At 45.8% G+C, this 26697-nt stretch overlaps 1 protein-coding gene across 1 annotated transcript in view; it reads right to left on the minus strand.

Moving 5' to 3' along the window:
• Positions 1–11771: 11771 nt before the first annotated feature.
• ZNF341 (zinc finger protein 341) overlaps positions 11772–26697 on the minus strand; it is a 47090-nt gene continuing 32164 nt past the window's right edge. Inside the window, 3 exon segments of the mRNA XM_044297971.1 lie at positions 11772–12648; positions 18348–18535; positions 20893–20963. Coding sequence (XP_044153906.1) covers positions 12322–12648; positions 18348–18535; positions 20893–20963 — 586 coding nt within the window. The 3' untranslated portion in view covers positions 11772–12321.

Genomic DNA, 26697 nt, shown 5'->3' on the forward strand with positions numbered 1-26697 from the left:
TGAGCCTTACAGTAACACGCATAGGAGTCTGCTGTGGTAGTGAAATAATACTGTCAGTCTGAATGACATGCAGAGGACAGGAGTCGCTCTTAGGGTCCATTCACACATCCGTAATTTGCGGAACCCATTCACTTTCAATGGGGCTAGAACGGATGTGAATCCACATTTCCGAGATCCGCAATTCCGTTCCTTAAAAAAATAGAACATGTCCTATTCTTGTCCGCAATTGCAGACCAGAAAAGGCATTTTATAGTGTCTGTGATGCGCGGCCCGCAAATTGTGGATCACACATTGCAGGTGTCCATGTTTTGCGGATCTGCAAAACACTTAGGGACGTGTGAATGGACCCTTAGAATCACTGCACACTTCACCTATTTGGGCAGTCACGGGAACAAATAACTAAAGTGTGAACTCAGCCTTACAGGTCGATGTTAGCGCCAAGAAGAAGCGCACTCCCTTTACACCGTCATCAGCTGATTCCACATAGATGTCTACAGAACCTGTTCTATTAAACGCGTATACAAGTAGACAGGGCCGGCGTCAGAACCCGGCATACCCGGGCAAGTGCCGGGGCCCACTGTAAGTTTGGGGGCCCACTCATTTCTACGGCGCGGCCGCGGCCCCTTTAAGACTTAAACATACAACTTCATTCATGCTGCGCAGCGCCTGCCGCCCGGCCCCTCTCTCACATGATCGTCTGTGTGCCGTGCGGCGCGAGTACTAGTTTCCACAGCAGCGCACACCGCACAGGCAGAGATCTGAGCCTGACTCACTGTAAGCCCGCCCTCAGCCAGCAGCAGGACTCGTCTTGGCGCAGCTACAGAAGATTCAGAAGACAGGAAGCATAGCCGAGCCCAGAGGACACCTGGCGCCCAGGCAGGCCAGCCCAGAGGAAACCTGAAGCTGAATGCTGCTGCTGCTGGACTCGTTTTAAATTTTGAATTCAGGTGAACTAGTAACAGTCACATACCAAGACCAGTTCATGAGTTTTTGCCAATAAACTGTATAATAGATTTCATGCGTTCTGGTATTTTCTTATAGGAGTTTACATTGTGTTTTAGGCCAAATGAGAGCAGGAGCGCACGCCGTCATTGGTTGCTATGACGCCGTGCGCTTCATGCCGCCGCTGCACTACAGTAATACACTGGTATGATCCATACGAGTGTATTACTGTAGTGCAGCGGCGGCATGAAGCGCACGGCGTCATAGCAACCAATGACGGCGTGCGCTCCTGCTCTCAGCAGGATGCCAGGCCGGGATACCACGGACTGCTCATGGCCATGGAACTCGGCCGTGTGCATTCGGCCTAAAACACAATATAAACTCCTATAAGAAAATACCAGAACGCATGAAATCAATTATACAGTTTATTGGCAAAAATTCATAAGAGGAAATTTTCCTCATATGGATTTTTGCCAATAAAGTGTATTATTGATTATCATTTTCTTATAGGAGTTTATGTTTTAGGCCTCATGCACATGGCCGTTGTGTGCCCATGGCTGTATTGCGGTCCGCAACGCAATACACGGACAGCGGCCCATGTGCACTCTGCATCACAGATGCGGACCCAATCACAGAGATGCAGAACGAACGCATGGATCAGAACCCCATGGAAGCACTATGGAGTGCTTCCGTGGTGTTTCTGGCCGTGCCTCCGCACCCCAATAAAATAGAACTTATTATTTTTTTTGCGGGGGGCGGACGGTTAATGGACCAATTCAAGTTGAATGGGTCCAGATCCGTCCCGGCCGCTGCACGGACGTTGCCCATGCATTGTGGACCGCAACGGATGCACAACGGCCGTGTGCATGAGGCCTAAGGGCTCTTTCATACGAACGGATGCCGTGGGGGTAATCCGCTGTGTGAAAGACAGCCAAGCCCCGCTCCGGACAGCAGAGACACAGAGCATTAACATGATTGATAATGCTCCGTGCCTCTCTGTGACATTTTTACTACAAAATCACAGTGAGATACAGTTGTCACCATGATTTTGTAGTAAAAAGATCACAGAGAGGCAAAGAGCATTATCATTTATGTTATTGCTCAGTGTCTCTGCTGTCCGGGACCGGGCTTGGCACTCATTCACGCAGCGGATTACCCGCACAGCATCCGCTCGTATGAAAGAGCCCTTGTAGACTAGCGTTCCTCCCGCAGCGAGTCCACATCGCAGCACCCGGCCTGACCTCCCAGCGCTGCCGGGGGTCACATAGCATTATATTGATTGATCTAACCCTTAAAGTTCTGGAATGTATTGGATAACACTGGCATAATGCTGTTAGTGTCATCTAATACATTCCAGGACTGTAAGGGTTACATAGCATCATAAATCAATATAATGCTATGTGACGCCCTGATGCGATGGGAGGTCAGGCTGGGTGCTGCGATGCGGACTCGCTGCTGGAGGAACGCTCATCTGCAAGGGGCCTTAACACAGGGGGGCCCACTGAGGCTTTATCGCCCAAGGGCCCACATGAACCTGGAGCCGGCCCTGCAAGTAGAGCCTTCCCAGACAGAGTGGAGAGGGTGTCAGCAGTAAGTTTGTGTTGACATCACTGATTATTTTGCCCTTCCTCTGATCCGTCAGAACAATAACCCACATAAAACGGGTCCTGTCTGTGGAGCAAACGAGGTGCAGAAGGGAAGGAAAAACAGCTCCCTTCGGCTGAGGTGGTGGAGCCTTGACTGCCTGAAATCAGCTGCGTGCCACTCTATAAACCCACTATGTGCCCCAATCAGGGATTCCTATAATATTCAAATGAATAGAATTGCTCACATAAGCCTGTGCTATACACCATAACATGAAACCTACAAACAACTACCAGACCGCTTATGAATCAATGTCATTTTCTTGCATAATTACAAAAAGCTGTCTCACAAACATGATTCAAAGAACATAGGTGCAGGGAAAAGGAGCCATCCTCTGGATGATGAACACAGCGGATGCTGATGGGATATAGGTAACTCCATCTTGTCTCTCTAAGCTGACCAGTACATCTGTTTAAGATCTCCATCCCCCTTTGGAATGTGAGAAACTTCCTGAGCGGTTTCAAGAATACCCAAACATTCCTAAAAGTTGGAAGGTTTACCCTATAAGGTCATCAGGATTTTAAATGCATAGTAGCCCATGTGTCCATACCTAATTGGTCAAGTGCTGTTACTACTGCATCCTTTATGTTAATGCAGAGCTCATGTGTATGAATACTATAGGTTGTGATAAATGCTAACACATGATTGGATGTAAAGAAAGTTCAACCCCTCCTATATCAACTGTTGCTCTTCTGCCATTAAACAGAGTGAATTTGAACAAGGCACATGTTTGTCATTCATTCACCCTCCTGGTACCAGACAGACTTAATCCAAGCTTACTGCCGAGATCATTTACAGGGACACTAAGGTAAAGGGGTCCGTATATATAGTGCCCAACAGATACTACGTTCATGGATCTGTCCATCTACATAAATATGATTGACAATAAAGTGCAAGTGCAAAAAACATATTCCACATTAATCAAATGGACGACGATCGATTACCCATGCTGTGCTCCATCCAGGGTGGCGCCTTTTCCCTGCACCTATGTTCTTTTAACCATGTTTGTGAGACAGCTTTTTGTAATTATGCAATAGTAACATAGTACATAAGGCTGAAAAAAGACATTTGTCCATCCAGGTCGGCCTGTAATCCCGCAAGTTGATCCAGAGGAAGGCAAAAAAAAAAAACTGTGAGGTAGAAGCCAATTTTCCCCACTTAAGAATAACTCCAATCAGAATAACTCCCTGGATCAACGACCCCTCTCTAGTAGCTATAGCCTGTAATATTATTACACTTCAGAAATACATCCAGGCCCCTCCTGAATTCCTTCATTGTACTCACCATCACCACCTCCTCAGGCAGAGAGTTCCATAGTCTCACTGCTCTTACCGTAAAGAATCCTCTTCTATGTTTGTGTACAAACCTTCTTTCCTCCAGACGCAGACGATGTCCCCTCGTCACAGTCACAGTCCTGGGGATAAATAGATGACGGGATAGATCTCTGTACTGACCCCTGATATATTTATACATAGTTATTAGATCTCCTCTCAGTCGTCTTTTTTCTAAAGAGAATAACCCTAATGTTAATAATCTTTCAGGGTACTGTAGTCCCCCCATCCCAGTTATTACTTTAGTTTCCCTCCTCTGGACCTTCTCCAGGTCTGCTATATCTACCTTGTTTACAGGAGCCCACAACTGTACACAGTACTCCATGTGTGGTCTGACTAGCGATTTGTAAAGTGGTAGGATTATGTTCTCATCACGGGCATCTATGCCCCTTCTGATGCAACCCATTGTCTTATTGGCCTTGGCAGCAGCTGCCTGACACTGGGTTTTACTGCTTAGTTTGCTGTTTATTAAAATTCCTAGATCTTTTTCCATGTCAGTGTTACCGAGTGTTTTACCATTTAGTAAGTACGGGTGACTTGCATTATTCCTTCCCATGTGCATAACCTTACATTTGTCAGTGTTAAACATGACATTAATTCATAAGCGGTCTGGTAGTTGTTTGTAGGTTTCACACTGAGTGATGCAGCAGGCTGGACCACCACATCAGAGCCACGGTTCTCCCAGGCCACTTTATGGTGACGCTGCATATGTTGACACAGGGCTGTGGTGCCAACATTGGCACCCTGGCCACGCTTCAACCTCTGCCCACAGATTCTACATATGACCATGTTCACCTCCTCCAGCAGCTTAACAAAAAACTGCCACACCACCGAGTAGTTGATTTTACCCCCAACACTACGCACTGACTGACTGCTGCTGCCTCAGTGAACTGCCACACCGCCGAGTAGTTGATTTTACCCCCAACACTACGCACTGACTGACTGCTGCTGCCTCAGTGAACGCGTGCACCGCTACTTCCCGGGCAGGTAGGCTCCTGTGAAGCGGGTGGTTTACCCCAGGCATGTTTGGCTACTGACTCCCGGCCGCGCTACCGACCTGCTGGCTCCGCCGCTGCCTCATAGGCAAGCTGCCACCCCTGTTCTCCCGATGATGAAGCCCCTTCGTCAGAGGGTGTGAAGACGTGATGACGTAGGTTTGCTATGTCGCTCCTCCCTCCGACCGTTCTATCCCGCTACACTATGCAAGAGACGAGCCTCTCTATCTGAACAGCGGGACGCCCCCACCCCTGGATCCTTTGCGTTCTGCTGGACCGGACTCTCGGCGGATCCTCTGCATTTGTCCGCCTTGTCTGGTGGTGTCTGCTTGCTGCCTCGCTCGCAGACAGGACGGTCACCCTCCTTCTGATGTTTCGGTCTCTGCTGCTTCCTGCCGCCCCCCTCCTTGGATCTTCGGTGTCGGCTGGGACCTGGTTACAGGTTTGAAGTTTGAAGTATCAAATATATGTTGCTTCAATGCTTCGTGTCCTCCTCTGCCTCCATGTTTGACCCCTCCTCCCCCATGCCCTGTGTAATCGTTTTCTCAATCTCCCCGCTTTGTCTATTCATTTATAGGGAATATGGGACAAAATTGCTCAACTTTATAAAAAGTGTTGCTTAAAATACGATTTAATAATACACGTTCTCCGGGACAAAAGGCTTGGCAAATTGATTGTCGGGAATTTCCCTCGAAAATTGGGATAATATATTGGCGAATTTAAGTTTAGTTTATTATAATTTGAATCAAGTTTTAGTTCAATTTAATATTTGAAATTTAATTTAACAGATTGAAGAATGGGGACAATTCTATCTGATAATTGGCGGCAGTCCTTGTAATGGCTAATCTGTGGTAACCTGCACCGGAAAGGCCTTTATGGGGGCAGTGGACACGATTGACTTTCCACGATTACTCAATAAAGTGTTGCCTAAGGGCTCGTTCACACGAACGTGTGCTGCCCGTTTCCGTATTACGGACCGCATTTGTGGATCAACAATACACGGGCACGGCCTTCACACGTTCGTGCAAACGAGCCCTAAGACAGGAGAGAATCGGCCAATCTTCTGGTTATTCGAGATGGTTATTCGTGGTTGCGATGGAGAAAGCATTCCCAAAAACACGGATGTCTCCTCCACATCTTGGCTGGCCAGTAGCTGCTGACTGTCTTCTAGTAGCTCGTCCTCGCTGTATAGTGGAGCTGAGCCCACAGCATATAATATTTGTCTGGCTCTGGGAACAGAAAAGGACAGGGCAAGTTGAGGATAGGTGAGGGGACAGGGCCTGCTAACGGGCCATGCCAACTAAGGGTTGTGTCTGACGAACCCACTGACTCTTGGCTGGGGGTGTCTGATGTCACTTGCGACAAAGTCTAAGATCGAGTCAACCACTCAAGAACCGCTGGGTTGCTGGTCACGACAAGACCGCTAGCTGACACTGGGAGCTCAGGCCTCTCGAAGTGACCCCTGCTGCCACGGCCCCTTACTCTGCTGCGACCTCTGCCTGCGCCAGAAACATTTACGCCTCTGCAGGGCCTGGCGCTTCTCTGTCTGACATACTGTTAAATCAAATAAAAAGGAAATTAAAACACCTAAAAAAAGTCTGTAATTTTCACACTTCACCACACAACGGCTAATACATGCCACAAAAGGCTTTACAACAGATAACTGCACCGCTAAGCGACAAATATTTTTTTTCTTTTTCCGCTAATACATGCCACAAAAGGCTTCAGAACAGATAACTGCACCGCTGAGCGGCAAATCTATTTTATTTTTGCCACTAATACACAACAAAAAGTGCTGTAATTTTCGCACTTCACCACACAACGGGTAATAAGCACTTTTTTTTCCACTAATACGAGCCCAAAAATGCTTTAAAACATATAACTGCACTGCACAAGGGCAAATAGGATGTATAAATATTTCCTTGTAATAAACCCTGTTAATGGCTGTATCAAACAGCACTTGCACCCCAATAACAATAACGGTTTGCTGGGATTACAGAGCTGTATAATGGCAAGTTGGATCCGCAGTCAGTGCAGCAAGGTGTAATAGGATTGTTCCTATTACCCAGGCTGTAACCTCCCCTACTGAGCCCTTTTTAACATAAATGCTGTGGAATCATTCCTCACTATCCTTTCCATACGCCTTGAATAATATTTCCCTGCACTTGTAAATCGTTTTTTTAGCACAATGTTTTTTCTAACACTGTACCTAGCGCCTGCTGACGTCTCTCCCTGCACTAAGTACACTGGTAAATGGCAGAATCTAAGATGGCTGAGGCTATTTATAGGGCTGTGACATCACAGGGCTGGCTGTCTGCTGATTGGCTGCATGCATGGCATTATGGGTGACCCCGCCTTCCCAGAGTTCCTTTCTCCATGTCCTCACACGTGCAGCAGTCATTTTCGGAAAAAATGTGATTAGTTACCACGAAACGCGAGGAAATTCGGCTTCGATGCGAATCAAATTTTTCCTGAAATTTGGAACGAATTCCACTTTGTCAGCTTCGATTCGCTCATCTCTAGTAGTCGGGTCCAAATTGACAGAAGGCAGGGCCAACAATACCATATTGCAGCACAAAATGACACCCCAACAGAGCCAAATACCATAGTGCATCACACAATACTGCACCAGCAGCACAAAATAAACCCCCACAAACTGCCACTGGCGGCTGTGAGGAAAGTTCAGGTGCCCCCCTGGGCATCGGCCCATCGGGAGGTTTCTGTGTAGGGTCTATGGCCAGTCCACCTGAGAACACAGATGTAAACCTGGCCTGAAAGGGGTTATCTCATCTCAGGTAGCGAAAGCATATCGATAGGATATGCCCCCATTGTCTTATAGGTGCAGGTCCCACCGCTGGGACCCGCACCTATATCTGAAACGGAGCCCTGCAAAGTGGTGGCTGGAGGACTCCAGCCCGGCCACCACTAATCGCGCTCCCCATAGAAGTGAATGGGAGCGCACTGCGCATGACTGGCCACCGCTCCCATTCACTTCTATGGGCCCGACGGTAATAATCGAGCCAGTGCCCGGTTATTTTCGGCAGCCCCATAGAAAATAAATGGAAGGCGGCTGCGCATGAGGCCTTTATTACTCAAAACTCATAAAAAAATGAAAAATACAAAAGATGTGAATAAGAAACCAACTTCAACCTTGTAAAGAAGGCAACGGTATCGCAGGGCGCTCATCAGTGCAGGCCGTGGTCAAGGGCAGACTTAAAGTGGCCCTAGAAAAATCCTACAATTGGCCCCAAGTTGTAGACAAGTCCAAACTGACAGAAGTGGGGGCAACACAAGTAGGTAGGGAAAACAGGCGTCACCAGCAATACCATAGTGCAGCATAAAATACCGCCCCAGCAAAACCAAATACCACAGAGCGGCATGAAAAAAGCCCCATCATCATACTGAGGAAGGTGATACAGTTGAATTCACCTTTGGATGCCAGCCAGGGGCATAAGTACCTGATGGTCCTACATTAATGCGGAGAGCATCAGATCATTATGTACCCGGTTGGCAGCTGTAAGGAGGGCTCGGGCGGCCCCCTGGGCATCAACCCACCAGGAAATTTCCCTGTAGAGTCTATGGCCAGTCCATCCCTGGCTGTGGTAAATTCACATACAGCACTGTATAACGTGTAAAGTATTGGTGGCTGGGAGCGCTGCTGTGAAGGCAAAATGCCCAAAAGATCTCTGTCCCTTTGTTTTCAGAATCTCGGAGGGTTGCCCCCTTAGCAAGGGATGTCTAGTGATCGATCACAGGCTATAGCACGATTGTGCCACTAATAACTGATCGCCACCGGGAACCCGTATACGTTTTAGGCTTGTTCAGATCTGCTTTGGGGGCTCCAGATTCTGTCAGAAACCTGCATGCATGCTGAAAAGCGGGACCCCAAACAGACCCCGTTATATAGTCTATGGGACCTGTTTGGCTCCATTCGGGTCAGTTATGTGCCGAATCCTCTAACGGGGCTGAGCGACGGAAATAAATAGTGGTGGTGTGAATAGGCCCTAAGTTACACTGACACTATACAGAAGTAAAAATTTGTTGAAAGCGGCATGAAAACAGAAATGACTGGCTCATCAATGGGCATCATAGTGGGCACAAAAGGTTGTGAATTAAAAGGTTAAATGAATTCAGGTTACTGATCTTGCACTGCCAACATACACAGGGTCGTGTCCTGCACCTTATGTAGTAGAGTTCAGCCTGGCCCTAACAGGTTCCAGAATTGGCATCAAAGTGGGCAGACGGACATTCCTTACTGATTTGGATAAGTAACTGGCGTTTTTAAAGGGTTAAACGAATTCTGGCAACTGATCTCGCACTGCCAACACACAGAGGGTGACACCGAGTTCAGCCTGGCCCAAGGAGGTTGTGGGCATAAGAATGGCATATGATGCGGGGAACCACCCTCTGTATGTTGAACTCAGTTGCCCAAATTCATTTAACTCTTTTAAATTAGTGAAAAGTGCCCGTCTGCCCGCTTTGATGCCAGTTATTTTGTCAATAAGCTGTTTGAACCAGGCGGAAATCAACTGTATATGGTGCAGGGCACGCCCTACTGTATGTTGGCAGTGCGAGATCAGTGGCCTAAATTCATTTAACCATTTAATTCACACTCTTTTGTGCCCACATTGATGCCCATTTGTGTTTCAGTCATTTCTGTTTTCCTTCCAATTTCAACAGTTACTTCAGGACAGCTCAGTGCAACTTTATTACTCAAAATTTATTTAAAAACATAAAAAAATACAAATGATGCGATTAAGAAACTGTTGAACAAGAAACCAACTTCTGCCTCATTTTGGCTTAATCCATAAAAAACCTGCTGCGCAGGAAACTGCAACACGACTCCATTTAAATGAATAGGGCTGTGTTGTTGTTACCTGCACAGCGACATTTGCGGCTGCCCGCTCTGCGAGTAACTACAACACAGCCCTATTCATTTGAATGGAGTCGTGTTGCAGTTTCCTGCGGAGCAGGTTTTCTGAGGAGCGGTGGGGGTCCTGGCACTTGAATCCCCACTGATCAGGAAGTGATGGGAAATCCAATCAATATCAACTATGGGCAAACCCTACAGCTGGTGCAAAACTACAACTCCCAGCATGCCCTAATAGCTGTAGGCTGTCCAGGCAACCTGGGAGTTGTAGTTTTGCGACAGCTGGAGGTCCGCAGGTTGGGCATCCCTGTCCTACAGCATCGGGGGGCGCTATTCTTCTCAGTCTCGATGTCACCATTTGATAAGGGCCTAGGACACATTTTGGGCTGGGGCTACACGGCGACTTTGGTTGCGGAATCAAAGATCACTATTAGGGATGAGCGAATCGACTTTGGGTGATTCGCATAAAACTTTGTTTCAATACTGTATGGAGCGAGCGCCGTACAGTATTAGAATGTATTGGCTCCGATGAGCCGAAGTTATTATTTCGCGAAACTTCGGGTAATAACTTCAAAAATTAATTTCTACTGTTAAAAACCTTTTCCCGAACTCGGCTTCGGTTCCAGGGTACCACTTGGAACATAAAAACTCCAGCAGATGTACCCATATTCAGATTTAAAGGGGTATTCTGGTAATTTCAAATTATCCCCTTACCCTGGAGGGGGGTCCTACTGCTGGGACCCAAACCAATCGCAAAAGGGGAGCCTATGCCCCCACAAAATGAATGGAGCTGCAGGTCAAGCATGCGCACTGCTGCTCTGTTCCCCTCTGAGCACTATCCTCTGTGGCCCACGTTCCCATGATTGGTGGGGGTCCCAGCGGTTGTAGAAATAATCATTATCCCCCCCTCGAAAGCCAGATCCCCAGTGCGGTCAGGTAACGAGGTTAACCCCTGCACGGCCAGTGACTGTAGCTATGGTAGTTTCAGCTATGAGGTGGCAGGAAGCTGATGCATTCTACATATCTAGCTAGTATCATGTCAGCACGAGGCAAGGTGATCTTATTACGTCATCGTCATGTGACATGGAAAAAAATCTTGCCGGGTGACTCCAGTGTGTAGTGGAGGGAGGAAGTGTCTGGTTTCTAGTTTAGTTTAATAAATGACTAGAAACAATAGAAGCAGCCATTGGGCTGTATGTGGTAATAAAGAGATAGGGGAGAGGTGGAATTAGTGAGGAGTCCAGGGCAGGTCACCTTCATGATGTATTCTTCACGTGGGCTCAGATGTGAACTATGTACTGCTGAGAAGATAAGCCTGCTCCTGTTTTATCTGAACAGCACAGCTATTCTGCTTGTGTAAGATATTTTTTCTGGATTCCTAAAGAAAAAAACACTACAGTCAGGATGGAAATATGGCACACTACAGGTTTAAGAGCCCTATATGCCTTAGACATACAGCCCAACCCAACAAAATTGTCACGTTGGGCCGGCTGTCTAATGTATATAGGGGTCTCCAAACTTTCCCCGAATGGCAGATGTCGGGGGAAATAAGGATCAGGATTTTGGATTTCAAAATGACAGATCCTTTGTTCCCACAAAATATCTGAGGGAACACTGCAGTAGATTGCTGGACATACAGGCACCACTCATGGCCCCTGTGTTCTGCTGACCTTCTGGTCCTCCTAACCTCCTCCTATGTTCTATGTGAATCTTCACATGATTTCTGCTCTCTCTAAAGAATATGTAATCATTGTGAGATCTCAGGGAGACCGCTATATGCATTAGACAGCCAGCCCAACCTGACAAAATTGGAAGGTTAAGAAAACATATGGAGACTTTAAGAGTCAATAGGTGCCATAAATCATGGAGCCCTCACAGAAGTTATCGGTACCAAAGATGTAAAGAGTAGAAGGATCTGATGAGATCTGTCTGGACAAAAAGAGCATAATGGAAATGTTAGAGTACATGGCAGATTTGGCCTACCTGCAACTTTATTGGAAGGCACGTTTTGCAGGGATTTCCAGGTTCACGAATGTATAGAATCAGTCACCATGACAGACCTCTTTAAAACATGCTAGCAGGGGCTCCTGTAAAAGAAGCCACCTTCAGCCCTGTGGCCCATTCATAGCACCCACCTATGTGGCACTGAAAAACATAGTAAAGGATGGTAAAAATCAACTATTTGTATACATCATCACAAGCCACGGTATAAAATGGAGCAACCAACTTTGTATAAAGACATGTATGTTTAATAATCCATACACACACATAAAACACATCTATACACAGGCGAAGTGAAAAAAAATATAAATAAATTCCATATATACAGTTTGTGCATTGTATAATACATTGTAATCCTGTCTAACATCAGATAACCCAACTGTCTGGCTCATTGGGCGGATGGTATGGCAGAAGATCGCTTTAGCTGGTAAGGAATGAGATGCCATGCTGCCATTGTATAGACATGAAGCTGCTGAATATTGTGTAAAGCAAGTACTTCTTTCCACAAGAATGGCGCGGTGCTGTATATACAATCCCGTCACTCTTGACTCTGTATATATATGGGCACTGCCAGCATGGAACATGAAGGATCGGTGGCATTCTGCAGCTCGGCTAGTGTCACAGTGGTAGGGGTTGTAGTGTCCTGGCCGGAGGGCACTGCCAAGCCTTCCCTGGCAGCTGCAGATCCATCCACTACAATAGAAAGCACGGCATCAGTTTGCTGGTAATTGTCTTCTGCCGGACCCGTGCCATCCAGTTGCTCTCCACTGCTCTTCAGCTCTGTCAGCGTTATCTCCTCCTCCTCTTCAGGACCAGTCTCTTCATCAGGCTTCCCCCGTCCTCGCTTTCTCTGCCCCTTCCTGACCTAGGAACAGATAAGAACATAAAGTAACCCAAAGAGTCCTATAACTCTCATTAATGAACAGTTCTTTAAACAGTTAAAAACTGGGGCATTTTAACACTTTCATGACCAGACACATTTTCCTTTTTGTAAGCAAATGCAGGTTTGAAAGTTCTGTTACTTAAAGACCATCAGTCAGCAGATTTGTACCTATGAAACTTGCTGACCTGTTACAGGTGTGCTTGGCAGCTGAAGGCATCTGTGTTGGCCCCATGTTCATATGTCCCTGCATTGCTGAGAAAAAGAAAGTTTTAATATATGCAAATGAGCCTCTAGGAGCAATGGGGGCATGGCCATTACACTTAGAGGCATTGCTGTCTCTACAACTGCTGTGCCCTCTCCACTTTAATTGACAAGGCCAGGCAGTGAATACGTCATGTCTGGTCCTGTCAATCAAAGAGCAGAGGGCACGACATTTGTAGAGAGAAAAGCCTCTAGGTGTAATGGCCACGCCCCAATTGCTCCTAGAGGCTCATTTGCATATATAAAAACTTTATTTGTCTCAGCAACGCAGGGACATTTGAACATGGGACCAACACAGATGCCTTCAGCTGCCAAGCGCACATGCAACAGGACAGCCAGTTTCCTAGGTACGAATCTGCCCTTTAAATAATTCTGTTTTTTTTTAACTTTTTGCTTTTTATGTCATTTTTATTTTTGCTTTTAATTCCTGGGAAAATGTAAAAAAAATAAAAAAACAGGAAAAAAATATTTGTTCTTATTATTATTTTTTTATTCCACAAAAGTACTACTAAAATACTTTTTAAAATCTGTCCCCTTTTCGTTCATTTTTAGGTGGGACTAGAAGGTGCACTGTGGGCTAGAACTAGTTTTTTATTTTGTCCCCATTTACATGGGGAACAGTGCAGAGCTGATCTGGATGTGCTAAGACACAGCAGCATCTGCAGTTAACTTGCACCCAGTGTTCACTGTCACTGATCGTTAGGGCAGGAGCAGGAAGCATGGCTTCTTCCTGATGTGTATGGACCACGCTCATGTATATTCATCAACAGGGAAGGCATGGATAGTAACGAATCATCTCCGCCTTCTCTAAGGGGCATATGAGTGTCAGTGACACCTGGCTCCCTGCTACTGAAGCTGCACATTCGACAGCGATGCTCAGAAACATACTTGCAGAGTCATACACAAGCAGTTAAAAAAATGAATACAGCACCTTTCCAGTACTTAGTAGAAAGTACTTTCTCCTTTGCCCCTAGATCGGGTTACCTTCTTCAAGGTGGAAAAGCTGAGGACAGCAAAATCTGAAAAGTGTGGCAAAAAAAGTGACAGATTTTTTAAGTGCTCAGCAGTTTTAACCTAATCAATGTGACATCCAGTTGTCAGGAAATCCAGCCAATATGACTGATCTCTGGTGATTGTTTAGAACCCAGTGACTTCCCAATGCCAGGACCCAAAGGAAGCCCATACAGGGGTACTGACATGTAGGCACCTAGTACAGAGTTTCAAAGTTTGGGGACACTGGTGCTGGAATGTGAAAATCTGTGAACTTCCTGCAAAGAGATGTCTCCTGAGAAAAGAGAATCATCTCACTAGGTCAGTGATGGCAAACTTTTTACAGACCGAGTGCCCAAACTGCAACCCGAAACCCACATATTTATCGCAAAGTGCCAGCCACCAATTGTTCAAGTTCTCCCACTTAAAAAGATGAGAGAGGCCTGTAATTTTCATCATAGGTATACCTCAACTATGAGAGACATAATGAGAAAAAAAAATCCAGAAAATCACATTGTCTGATTTTTAAAGAATTTATTTGCAGATTATGGTGGAAAATAAGTATTCGGTCAATAACAAAAGTTCATCTCAATACTTTGTTATATACCCTTTGATGGCAATGACAGAGGTCAAACATTTTCTGTAAGTCTTCACAAGGTTTTCACAGCACTGTTGCTGGTATTTTGGCCCATTCCTCCATGCAGATCTCCTCAAGAGCAGTGATGTTTTGGGGCTGTCGCTGGGCAACACAGACTTTCAATTCCCTCCAAAGGTTTTCTATGGGGTTGAGATCTGGAGACTGGCTAGGCCACTCCAGGACCTTGAAATGCTTCTTATGAAGCCACTCCTTCGTTGCCCGGGCAGTGTGTTTGGGATCATTGTCATGCTGAAAGACCCAGCCACGTTTCATCTTCAATGCCCTTGCTGATGGAGGGAGGTTGTCACTCAAAATCTCACGATACATGGCCCCATTCATTCTTTGCTTTACACGGATCAGTCGTCCTGGTCCCTTTGCAGAAAAACATCCCCAAAGCATGATGTTTCCACCCCCATGCTTCACAGTAGGTATGGTGGTCTTTGGATGCAACTCAGCATTCTTTCTCCTCCAAACACCACGAGTTGAGTTTTTACCAAAAAGTTCTACTTTGGTTTCATCTGACCATATGACATTCTCCCAATCCTCTTCTGAATCATCCAAATGCTCTCTAGCAAACTTCAGACGGCCCAGACATGTACTGGCTTAAGCAGGGGGACACGTCTGACACTGCAGGATTTGAGTCCCTGGCGGCGTAGTGTGTTACTGGTGGTAGCCTTTGTTACTTTGGTCCCAGCTCTCTGCAGGTCATTCACTAGGCCCTCCCATGTGGTTCTGGGATTTTTGCTCACCGCTCTTGTGATTATTTTGACCCCACGGGGTGAGATCTTGCATGGAGCCCCAGATCGAAGGAGATTATCAGTAGTCTTGTATGTCTTCCATTTTCTAATAATTGCTCCCACAGTTGATTTCTTCACACCAAGCTGCTTGCCTATTGCAGATTCAGTCTTCCCAGCCTGGTGCATGTCTACAATTTTGTTTCTGGTGTCCTTCGACAGCTCTTTGGTCTTGGCCATAGTGGAGCTTGGAGTGTGACTGTTTGAGGTTCTGGACAGGTGTCTTTTATACTGATAACAAGTTCAGCCAGGTGCCATTAATACAGGTAACGAGTGGAGGACAGAGGAGCCTCTTACAAGTTACAGGTCTGTGAGAGACAGAAATCTTGCTTGTTTGTAGGTGACCAAATACGTATTTTACCGAGGAATTTACCAATTAATAATTAGAAATCCTGCAATGTGATTTCCTGTATTCTTTCCCCCATTCTGTCTCTCATAGTTGAGGTGTACCTATGATGAAAATTACAGGCCTCTCTCACCTTTTTAAGTGGGAGAACTTGCACAATTGGTGGCTGACTAAATACTTTTTTGCCCCACTGTACTTCATCATTTACCTATAATAGCCTGCCTGCATTCAGTGCGCAGCCTGTGCTGTTCATAGCGCGCCCTGCACTGATGAATGGCAGGAAAAGTCTAAGGCATATTGGTACACCATAGATTTTTTCCAGGGTGGGGGTACCAACAGAGAGGGCTCTGAATGCCGCATCTGGCAATAATGCCATAGGTTCGCCACCACTGCACTAGTGCCACCTAAAATCTGACTGTTTAGCAAGCCTTGGAATATGACAATGGAAAAAAGCCAGGGCAGATTTTCATCCATAGACAGCCATTTCGGTGGCTTAACCCTAATCAGCAAGGAGACGTATTCTGGTTGGGTGCAATGCCTTGGAAGAGACCCGCCCAGTGTGGAGGCCTTACTGGAAGTGCCCGAAATTACAATAGGAATATTTGATAAGGCTGCACCATGATGCTTACTATTGTATGCAACATAAACTTGTCACTTAAATTCTATGCATATATGATAAAATGATATATGTATAATGTAGATGGCACATTAACAGTTAAAGTGGCCATACACACAATGCAATTTTAGTGGGACTGGCCAAAAAGCTGTTGGCCCCTGAAATTAACATAGTCAGTCCTCTATCTATATATGAAGAAAGACAATAATATAAAATGAGTGCAAAAGTAATAAAACTAAGTATTTGCTAAGGCTACTTTCACACTAGCGTTCGGCTGTCCACTTGTGAGCTCCGTTTGAAGGGGCTCACGAGCGGACCCGAACGCTTCCGTACTGCCCTAATGCATTCTGAGTGGACGCGGATCCGCTCAGAATGCATCAGTCTGGCGGCGTTCAGCCTCTGCTCCGCTCAGCAGGTGGACACATGAACGCTGCTTGCAGCGTTCGGGTGTCCGCCTGGCCGTGCAGAGGCGTGCGGATCCGTCCAGACTTACAATGTAAGTCAATAGGGACGGATCAGTTTGAAGATGACACACTGTGGCTCAATCTTCAAACGGATCCGTCCACCATTGACTTTCAATGTAAAAGTCTGGACGGATCCGCTCAGGCTACTTTCACACTTAGAAAATTTTATACAATATAATGCAGACGGATCCGTTCTGAACGGAGCCACCGTCTGCATTATATGAGCGGATCCGTTCAGAACGGATCCGCTCTGAACGCTAGTGTGAAAGTAGCCTAAGTTGTAAGTTGAGGATTTAACCTGTATACCTGGAATAACACACAAGCAAACGTTAGTGTGAGGCTCATCAACCAACTGCATGCTTGAAATGTTTTTTGGCAGAGGGTTATTATGTGTGGTATGCATAGTGTGTCTCTGAATGTTCTTCTAGACTATGGCCCCTTGGATGAGGAGGTGCCGCCTCTCGCTGGGTGTCTGAAGACTCTGCTTCCCGATGCCACACACAGGGCTAATTTCTGGGGATTCTTCTGTTTCTGGCAGCATCCTGAACGTTCTGGACGAGGGGGTAAGTGTACTGTCATCCAATGCATACGAGGGCCCAGGTTCACTCATTCAGAAAGCTCCATTTCTGAACAGAAGCCTATGTTTGTTCCCAAACTGTCTAAAAGAAATACTGGGGAAAATTCATCAAAACTGGTGATAAGGAAAATTGGCTTGGTTGCCCATATCAACCAATCAGATTGAACCCTTAATTTTTCAGAGGAGCTCGGAAAACAGAAAGGTGGTATCTGATTGGTTATTGTGGGCAACTAAGACACTTCCTTAGCACCAGTTTTGATAATTGTCCTCCGCAGTCTATTTGCTGAAAAAAACACAGCGCTACTTTCATTCTGTACTGACTTGCTGAACTCCTCAGGGAACGCTAGTGCTGCGAGTCAGATGAGTCCGATGAGGCTTGTTGTCGCCCAACACCACCACCTACGGATGATGACAGACAGGTTTCTTTTCCATGCACAACAGGAAAAAAACTTGCCTTTCATGGACTGGAGGTGGGGGAGCGTAGGTTCTATGAGTTTCATCAGACTCATCTCCGTTATAGCATGTGACAGGCTAAAGGCTATGTACACCTTTGGAGACAATTTTTGTTTATGATTGCATTTTACTCATTTTTGGCAAAAAATCATATTTTCATTTTTTTTTTTTATATTGAGCCATTCTGTCACAAAGGGTTAACAGTTTTTTCTAACTGTGTGACTGGTACTTTCACTTCACTGCCATCTAATAACCTTTATCTCTAAACTGCTAGAAGGTCATAAACACTTTTGTAAACCACATTCTTATCAGTAAGATAAGAACTGAGCTATGTGTTTATAATGTCAGAGAGCAGAGATAAGGAGTCCTTCAGCTCCTCAGATCACGTAAAAGACAGAAAATCCACAGGCTGTTACTACGGCATCTCAGCTACGTACACAAAAAAGGATGCCATATAACAAAGACCAATTCAAAAAATTAATTTTCGCTCAAAATAAGTACAATGCAAAAAATAACATCTATGGCCACGGCTCCTCTGCTCACCTGTTCTTTCTCACTTTCCAGGTGTAGTCGACACTTATGTTCTTTTAGATACTTCTGACGGGTAAAGCCTTTGCCGCAGTTGGGACAGCAGAACCTGTAATTCCCGGTATGGCTTCGCTGATGCTCTATCATGTGGGCCCGCCGACTGAATGACTTCGAGCAATATTGGCACTTGTGCATTTTCATTCCTGATTTTTTTTTTTTTAAAGAGAGCAGAACAAGTACAAGGTAAAATTCCACACAACCACCGGACTGTACAATCGCTATAAAAAAGCTTCAGCCACAGGCCACTTTCACACGGTCAGTATTTGGTCAGTTTTTCTCATCTGTAAGCCGAATCCAGGAGTAGATCCTACAGAAAAAAAGTATAATGGAAAGATTTGTGCCTCTTTTTTGTGTTTTCAGGTTTCAGCTTGATGAAAAATACTGACCAAATACTGACATTGTTTCTTGTGACCCTGTGACGTTAGAAGGCCCTTATGGTGCATCCGGTTTAGACACGACTACAATAAAAGGTAGAGAAGTGAGATGTGACCATGGCTCTGGATGGACACTATGGATGCACACGGCAAGTAGGTGGAAGCAGGGCTGTGGAGTCGGAGTCGGAGTCGAGGAGTCGGAGTCGGAGTCAATTTTGGGTACCTGGAGTCGGAGTCGGCAAAAAATGAACCGACTCCGACTCCGACTCCTACTAAATTTAAATTGGAATAAAAAAATAAAAAAGCAAGTTTAAATGTCCGAATTCATAAACAGTTATAATTAATGACTTCTCTACTGTAAGAATAAAGGCCAATGCATGCAGTGCCTCACGTAACCGCAAAACAAACGCGTTCAGTGATGTGAAGAAGCATGCTTTTCATATGCTTCACTATATGGTACGCAATGCACAATTAGGAGTGGCAATACATATACTTTGCATTGTGTTGTGTTCTGATGTTACAGGGAACACAATGCCCATGGTTAACATAGCCTCTCACTGATAAGGGATTAAGTAAATATGTGTTTTGCAGGACTAGAGACACTTGTATAAGTGAAGGGAATGGAGGGTCAATAGTTCAAGACTGAAGCTGTAAACCATGGATGTCAAACTCATGGCCCTCCAGATGTTGCAAAACTACAACTCCTATCATTCCCTGATAGCTGTAGTTTGCCCAGGCATGATGGGAGTTGTAGTTTTGCAACAGCTGGAGGGCCACGAGTTTGACATCCCTGCTGTAAACCATTGGAAAAACTGCTGTCATTCAGCTAAGGCTATAAAACGTGTAAACTCAGAATGTTATCTTAAACTTTAAACATGACTATGGGATTCTTCTAGGGAAATCATGTTTTAAAATAAATGTCCCTTCTTGGATCCTCCCACTGCCCTGTCTTCAGCAGAAGATCAGCACACAAAGGAGAAGGCAGCAGCTTCTGCCCAACTACCTCTCTGTGCTAGAAGAGCTTAGAAGAACTTCTTTCTTTCCTTCAAGGAATGTATAAAATACATTCGCATATTAAATACAGAGGAGTCGGAGTCGGGGAGTCGGAGTCGGAGTCGGAAGTACAAAAAACTGAGGAGTCGGAGTCGGAGCATTTATCTACCGACTCCACAGCCCTGGGTGGAAGGGGCTCCGATGGGGATTCATACAAGACGTAGGTGGCAGGAGCTCTGTGCAGGGCAGCAATAGGAGATAAGGAGGGGTGGAAAAGGAGCTCTGGATAAATGAGGGAGGAAAGGAGACAGAAGGCGCTTGGTGAGGATGAATGAGATAAAAGGAGAAAGGGATATGTGGGGCAGTGGTAGAGTAGGTGTCAGGAAGTCTGCTTAATGAGGCAGTAATGCCATTATTTAATGGTATTACCACCGAAGCTGCTGACCGTACAGAATCCAGACAGACAGCAGCTTCCAGCGTTCCCTGACCTCCCTCCGTCCCACAGAGAAGAGACAGTGCAGACTCACTTACAGGCTGTCTGAGTCTCTTCACTGCTCCTGCGATCTCACTCTCCTCCTCAGGAAGACGTCTTGCTCTGCAGAATGGTGAGAGGAGTGGGCTTGTCCAAGAGGCTCCGCAGCATGGGCGCTTGTAAGGGGGGCAGCAGCCGGCCTCAGGCTGTCATGCTACTGCTCCCCTTCTGAGCTCGGGCCCTGGAGTAGTGGCTTCCCCCGCTTCCCATATAGCTACACCCTTGGCATCAGCCTCTCTGGTGGCCAGGGGTGCATATAGGATGGCACTCTTTCCAAGCACAACCACTGCTGCTGGATTACAGTTGGTTGTAACCCCTGGAAACGAGCAGTGTATAATGTGATGGAAAAATTAATCAAGCCAGCAAAGGAGGCAATATGGACAATCACAGTACATTAGTAAGTGCCTTGTATTAACTTCATCTACATAATAAATGCCATTTGAAGTAAGGCTACCCTTTAAGTGCCTAGAGCAGCAGATCAAGACGTATGTCTGTGCCCCTTCTTCAATCTAAAGAACCTTCACCATTGGCGTCTTTTGACATGTCTCTTTTTCCTTCACCACTTTCTACATGAGAGTCTTGGCAGCAGAAAAGAACTTACCTGAATGTGACAGAACGTGAGCCTTTAGCTTATCTGGCCGATTAAACTCCTTGTTGCATCCAGTGTGAGACCTATATAATATACAATACAGTAAAAGATATCCTGTGAATTCTGCGGATTGGTCTAACTTTTGTCATCACAATGCTATGCATTATCCATACTTCAAAAACTGCATAACCTTTAAGCTAGCCATATATGAGATGTTGGTTGGCCGAATGCTGGCTCAGCCTACAGCTCTCTCTCTCTCAATCCCTCATACATATGCATGCTTGACTCGGCTGGGCATGCATGTGCAGTAAATAGCGAGAGGAGAAAAAGCCACTGGCAGACACCTGTTCATGGGTAAAATCCAATGAGGGTCATTTATTCAGCTCTTTATGCCACTATTGTAAGGTAAAAAAAAAAAAAGTTGCAAACCCTGGCTCACGCCATGTCTACACCATAATCTGCGACTTTTTGATCTTCCCAGGATTTCCACAAACTTTTGCCAGAAAGCGGCTGAAGTTACAGCTGAAGTTCACACAAGTCTGTAGCTGCCATAGACTTCAGGTTCTGGTTAACGGCAGGGCAGAGATGCACCCGATTTGTTAAGAGGCTTCCGCCTCTTAATAAATTAGGCGCATCTCAAGTCAGAGCAGGGCGATCAAGACTAGTGTGTGGATGTGCCGGTCTTTATACACTGCCCAACCAAAAAAAAAGTTGCCACCAAAAATATTTCGTTGGACCGCCTTCAGCTTTGATTACGGCACGCATTTGCTGTGGCATTGTTTCGATAAGCTTTTGCAATGTCACAAGTTTTATTTTCATCCAGTATTGCATTAATTTTTCACCAAGATCTTGCATTGATGATGGTAGAGTCTGACTGCTGCTCAAAGCCTTCTCCAGCACATCCCAAAGATTCTCAATAGGGTTAAGGTCTGGACTCTGTGGTGGCCAATCCATGTGTGAAAGTGATATCTCATGCTCCCTGAACAACTCTTTCACAATTTGAGCCCGATGAATCCTGGCATTGTCATCTTGGAATATGCCCGTGCCATCAGGGAAGAAAAAATCCATTGCTGGAATAACCTGGTCATTCAGTATGTTCAGGTAGTCAGCCGACCTCATTCTTGGAGCACATGCTGTTGCTGAACCTAGACCTGACCAACTGCAGCAACCCCAGATCATAGCACTGCCCACACAGGCTTGTACAGTAGGCACTAGGCATGATGGGTGCATCACTTCATCTGCCTCTCTTCTTACCCTGATGCGCCCATCACTCTGGAACAGGGTAAATCTGGACTCATCAGACCACATGACCTTCTTTCATTTCTCCAGAGTCCAATCTTTATGCTCTCTAACAAATTGAAGCCTTTTTTTCTGGTTTGCCTCACTGATTAGTGGTTTTCTTACGGCTACACAGCTGTTCAGTCCCAATCCCTTCAGTTCCCTTCGCATTGTGCGTGTGGAAATGCTCTTACTTTCACTATTAAACATAGCCCTGAGTTCTACTGTTGTTTTTCTTTGATTTGATTTCACCAAACGTTTAAGTGATCGCCGATCACGATCATTCAGGATTATTTTCCCGCCACATTTCTTCCTGGAATACGATGGGTCCCCACTATCCTTCCAGTTTTTAATAATGCGTTGGACAGTTCTTAACCCAATTTTAGTAGTTTCTGCAATCTTCTTAGATGTTTTCTCTGCTTGATGCATGCCAATGATGTGACCCTTCTCAAACAGACTAACATCTTTTCCACAACCACGAGATGTGTCTTTCGACATGGTTGTTTAAGAAATGAGAAGCAACTCATTGCACCAGTTGGGGTTAAATAACTTATTGCCAGCTGAAAGATAATCACCCATGCAGTAATTATCCAATAGGAGGCTCATAACTATTTGCTTAGTTAAATCCAGGTGACTTTTTTTTTGGACAGGCAGTGTATGTCTCCCCCAATGTGCCTGATCCTTTTCTTTCTTGACATTAGGTGTCAGAGGAGAATTGGGAGACCACCATACACAATAGACAGTTTGCTGAACCCAGTGAAATCAGCAGGTTCAGACAATATTGAATGTGTACGCCTGGCTTTACTTACTGTATTTGCTTCAAGAAAGTCAGAGAATCCACCTTACCAATCACAATGTCAATGAAATGGCTCAGTGGTTATCTATGCAGGATAACAGGCCGAACTGGGTGGACAAATGTCTTTTTTTCGGCCTTATGTACTATGTTACTATATTACTAATGGCTTTCATTATGTTTTTTTGTGTCTCATTGATAAGAAAGACCATGACAAAAATCTACATAAATGTACATAGTGATGGAAATTCTTATCGTACCCACTTATGGCAATGATACTGAATATAACAGTAAACAGGATGACAGGAGAATGAGCAAATAAGATCAAATGGAGACCCTCTGCTTGCTCATACACACATGCATTACATTATTAGTTACATGAAACTTGCCAGTTCTCTATAATATCTGGTCACTGAATGTACAGGTCTTAAAGGGGTTGTCCAAGTGCTTAATACTGATTACCTATTCTGAATATAGGTCATCAATAGCTGATCGGTAGGGGTCCAGTGCCCCTCCGATCAGCTGTTTGAAGAGGCTAAGGTGCTCTGGGGAGCACTGTGATCTCTTTGCAGCTCACCAAGCACAACGCCATCCACTGGATAGCGACTGTGCTTGGTATTGCAGCTCAGCCCCATTCATTTGGGACTGAGCAGCGCCTAGGCCATGTGACCGATGAAACTGAGGTTACTGGCCTAGGAAGGGGCTGCAGCCCTCCCTGGAGGGCCGCGGCCTATTCAATCAGTTGAGCGTCAGTGGTGCTGTGTGTCGGACCTGTTCTGAGAAGAGGCCATTCCTATCGAACTCCCGGAAAACCCCTTTACTATGCCCAAGAATGTACCACAAAGCGAAGAAATACAATTTTTAATGCAAATTTGCATATGCTTGCCAGTTCAAGACCAGTTCTTGGGACAGTCCAGGAAAAATGGCACTCTTGGCAGGTACTGTATAACAGCTCTATTCTATCTACAGACATGAGCATGCCGATAAAGCTCTTGCTGTGGAGATAACAGCTGATCTTCAAACTGATGTTCGGCATGGGTGCCCACCAATCAGATACTGATGGCTTATCCTGAGGATAGGTCATCAGTATTTAACACTCAGACAACCCCTGTAAGTGAAGAATAGCTGCATCCCCATGGTTACAGGCAACAAATAAACCTATGTGCAATCGGATTCTGCAACCATGTATAAAGCCATTGCTTATTGATAAGCTGGTCCTAAACTTTATAGAAGTATCTGTTATTAGACCATCACTGAGAGATATTTCACAGGGAATGCCCACTAAGCTCTGAACTTGTAGCTGCAGAAGCAGACATGTCAGAAACACAAGTTGGGAAAATTAAAGGGGTATTCCCATCTCAGACAATGGGGGCATATAGCTAGGTGAGACCTGCACATATCTGTAAAACGAAGCCTAACACGAGGCCGGCAAAGTGGTGGCCGGCACTGCTGAGTCTGACCACCACTAAGTCACCACCTATTGGCCCACCAAAAATAGCCAAGCAGTTCGCTCGGCATTTTTCGAAATCCACATAGAAATGAATGGGAGTGCATAGTGCTTGCACAGCCTCCGCTCCCATTAATTTCTATGGGGCCAACAAAAATAGCCGAGCCGGTGCTCAGCTATTTTTGGTGGGCCCATAGTAATGAATGGAGGGCAGCTATCCATGCGCGGTGCACCCTACAGGACTTTTCCTGCTCCATTTACGAGATAGGCGCAGGTCCTAGAGGTGGGACCTGCACCTATCAGACAATGGGGGCATATCCTAGCGATAAAAGAGCCAGTACAGTAATCACACTGCTATTTACACTACACTGCAATTTAATGGCTAGAGCTCCTTTTTTTTTATCATGGCATTGTACTCATTCTGGGCTAAAATCATTTCAACAGCTCTTTATTAAAACTTTTCAACAGTTTTTCCTCTACAGCTTTCACTGTATCAGGGGGGTCTGCAGGTTATCAATGAATTCTTCAGGAAGCTTCTCTGACAGTTCAGGCTGTAGCCCTTATCTCTGAGCTAATTATAGCTAAATTATTATGAAACTGATAATAAAGCTTAAATGAGTGTTTAGGAGCTGTCAGGAGTTCAGGTCAAGCCTTATGAACAGTTCTCTGATGGATTCACCATGAGGCAGAGAGGAATAGTCCGTAGATGTTATTAAAGTGAAAGGTGTAGAGGAAAAAAATGCAGATTTTTTTTTTTTTTATAAAGACCCATTGAAAAAAAAAATCTAGTCTAAAATGAGTAAAAAGGAGATTTTTGTATAACTTACCAGTAAAATATCTTTCTCGCTCTTCATTGGGGGACACAGGAACCGTGGGTATAGCTATGTCCTCTAGGAGGCGTTGACACTAGTAAAAGCTGTTAGCTCCTCCCCTGGGAGCTATACCCCCTCTAGCCTGGAGAGAGAGCTTCAGTTTGTGTACACGCAGTAGGAGAAGCAAGCCAACCAAGAAAAAACATGGAACACCAACCATGCCAAAAGACCCAACAGGGTTCTAACCAGCAACTGCCACAACTGTGGCCGAACAACAATATTGTGTGGGAGCTGAGTCCCCCAATGAAGAGCGAGAAAGAGATTTTACTGGTAAGTTATACAAAAATCTCCTTTTCTCACCCATATTCATTGGGGGACACAGGAACCGTGGGACGTTCAAGAGCAGTCCACGGGGAGGGAAAAACCACAGACCCATGGAAGCAAGCGTCCCCGCTGGTATCTAAGAAACTACCGCCTGCAAGACGATGCAGCCTAAGCAGCGTCCGCCGATGCATAGGTATGCACCTGGTAAAAGTTTGTGAATGTGTGTAAGGAGGACAGTTAGCCGCGTTACACAACCGTGCAGCCGAAGCGTGAAGCCTCTTGGCTCTGAGGCTTCAGCGCTTCGGCTGTGTGGTTGTGTAACGCGGCTAACTGTCCTCCTTACACACATTTACAAACTTTTACCAGGCCCACCGCTCATTGGGGAGAGCCGTGACACCTAAGGGTGGAACACCGCACCGGATGCGGAATGGTACAGCATTTGCAGACTGAATCCATCGTGCAATTGCCACCTTGGAGGCCGCCCATCCCTTGCGTGGAACCTCCGGATGACAAAAAAGGGGTTCCGTACGCCAGAAGGGACTGGAGGCAGCCAAAAATGATCAGAGCCCTGACGTCACGACGTAACTCCCTTCCCTAGGGAGTGGAGGAGAGGGACAGTGAAGGAAGGACAACTTCTTCATTGATGTGGAAGACAGAGACCACCTTCGGGAGAAAAAGGAAATGGGCCGGAGAACCGCCTTATCCTTGTGAAGACCCAGGAAGGGTTCTCTGCAAGTGAGCACCCCAAACTCAGACACCCGTCTGATGGATGTGATAGCCACAAGAAAAAAAACTACCTTATAGGACAGAAGCCGAAGAGAACTCTCCCCAAGGGCTCAAAGGGAGAAGACTGGAACGCTGAGAGAACTATATTCAGATCCCAAGGCTGTAAGGGACGGTAAGGAGGAACCGAATGTGCCACTCCCTGAAGGAAAGTTTTCCATAGGCACCAGGGGAACCAGAGGACGCGGGAAGCTGCCCCAGGATAGAAGCGCCAACACCTGACCCATCAAGAAAACTAAGGGCTAAACCAAGGTCCAACCCTGATTGCAAAAAGGATAGGATTGTGGAGAAAGAAAAAACGTAGTGAGGGAATGTGCCGGCTTTCACAGAATCCCAGGAGGACCGCCTACAATAGATCCTGGCCGGTGCAGGCTTCCCGG

The sequence above is a fragment of the Bufo gargarizans genome, chromosome 6, assembly GCF_014858855.1.
Source record: "Bufo gargarizans isolate SCDJY-AF-19 chromosome 6, ASM1485885v1, whole genome shotgun sequence".
Taxonomy (NCBI): domain Eukaryota; kingdom Metazoa; phylum Chordata; class Amphibia; order Anura; family Bufonidae; genus Bufo; species Bufo gargarizans.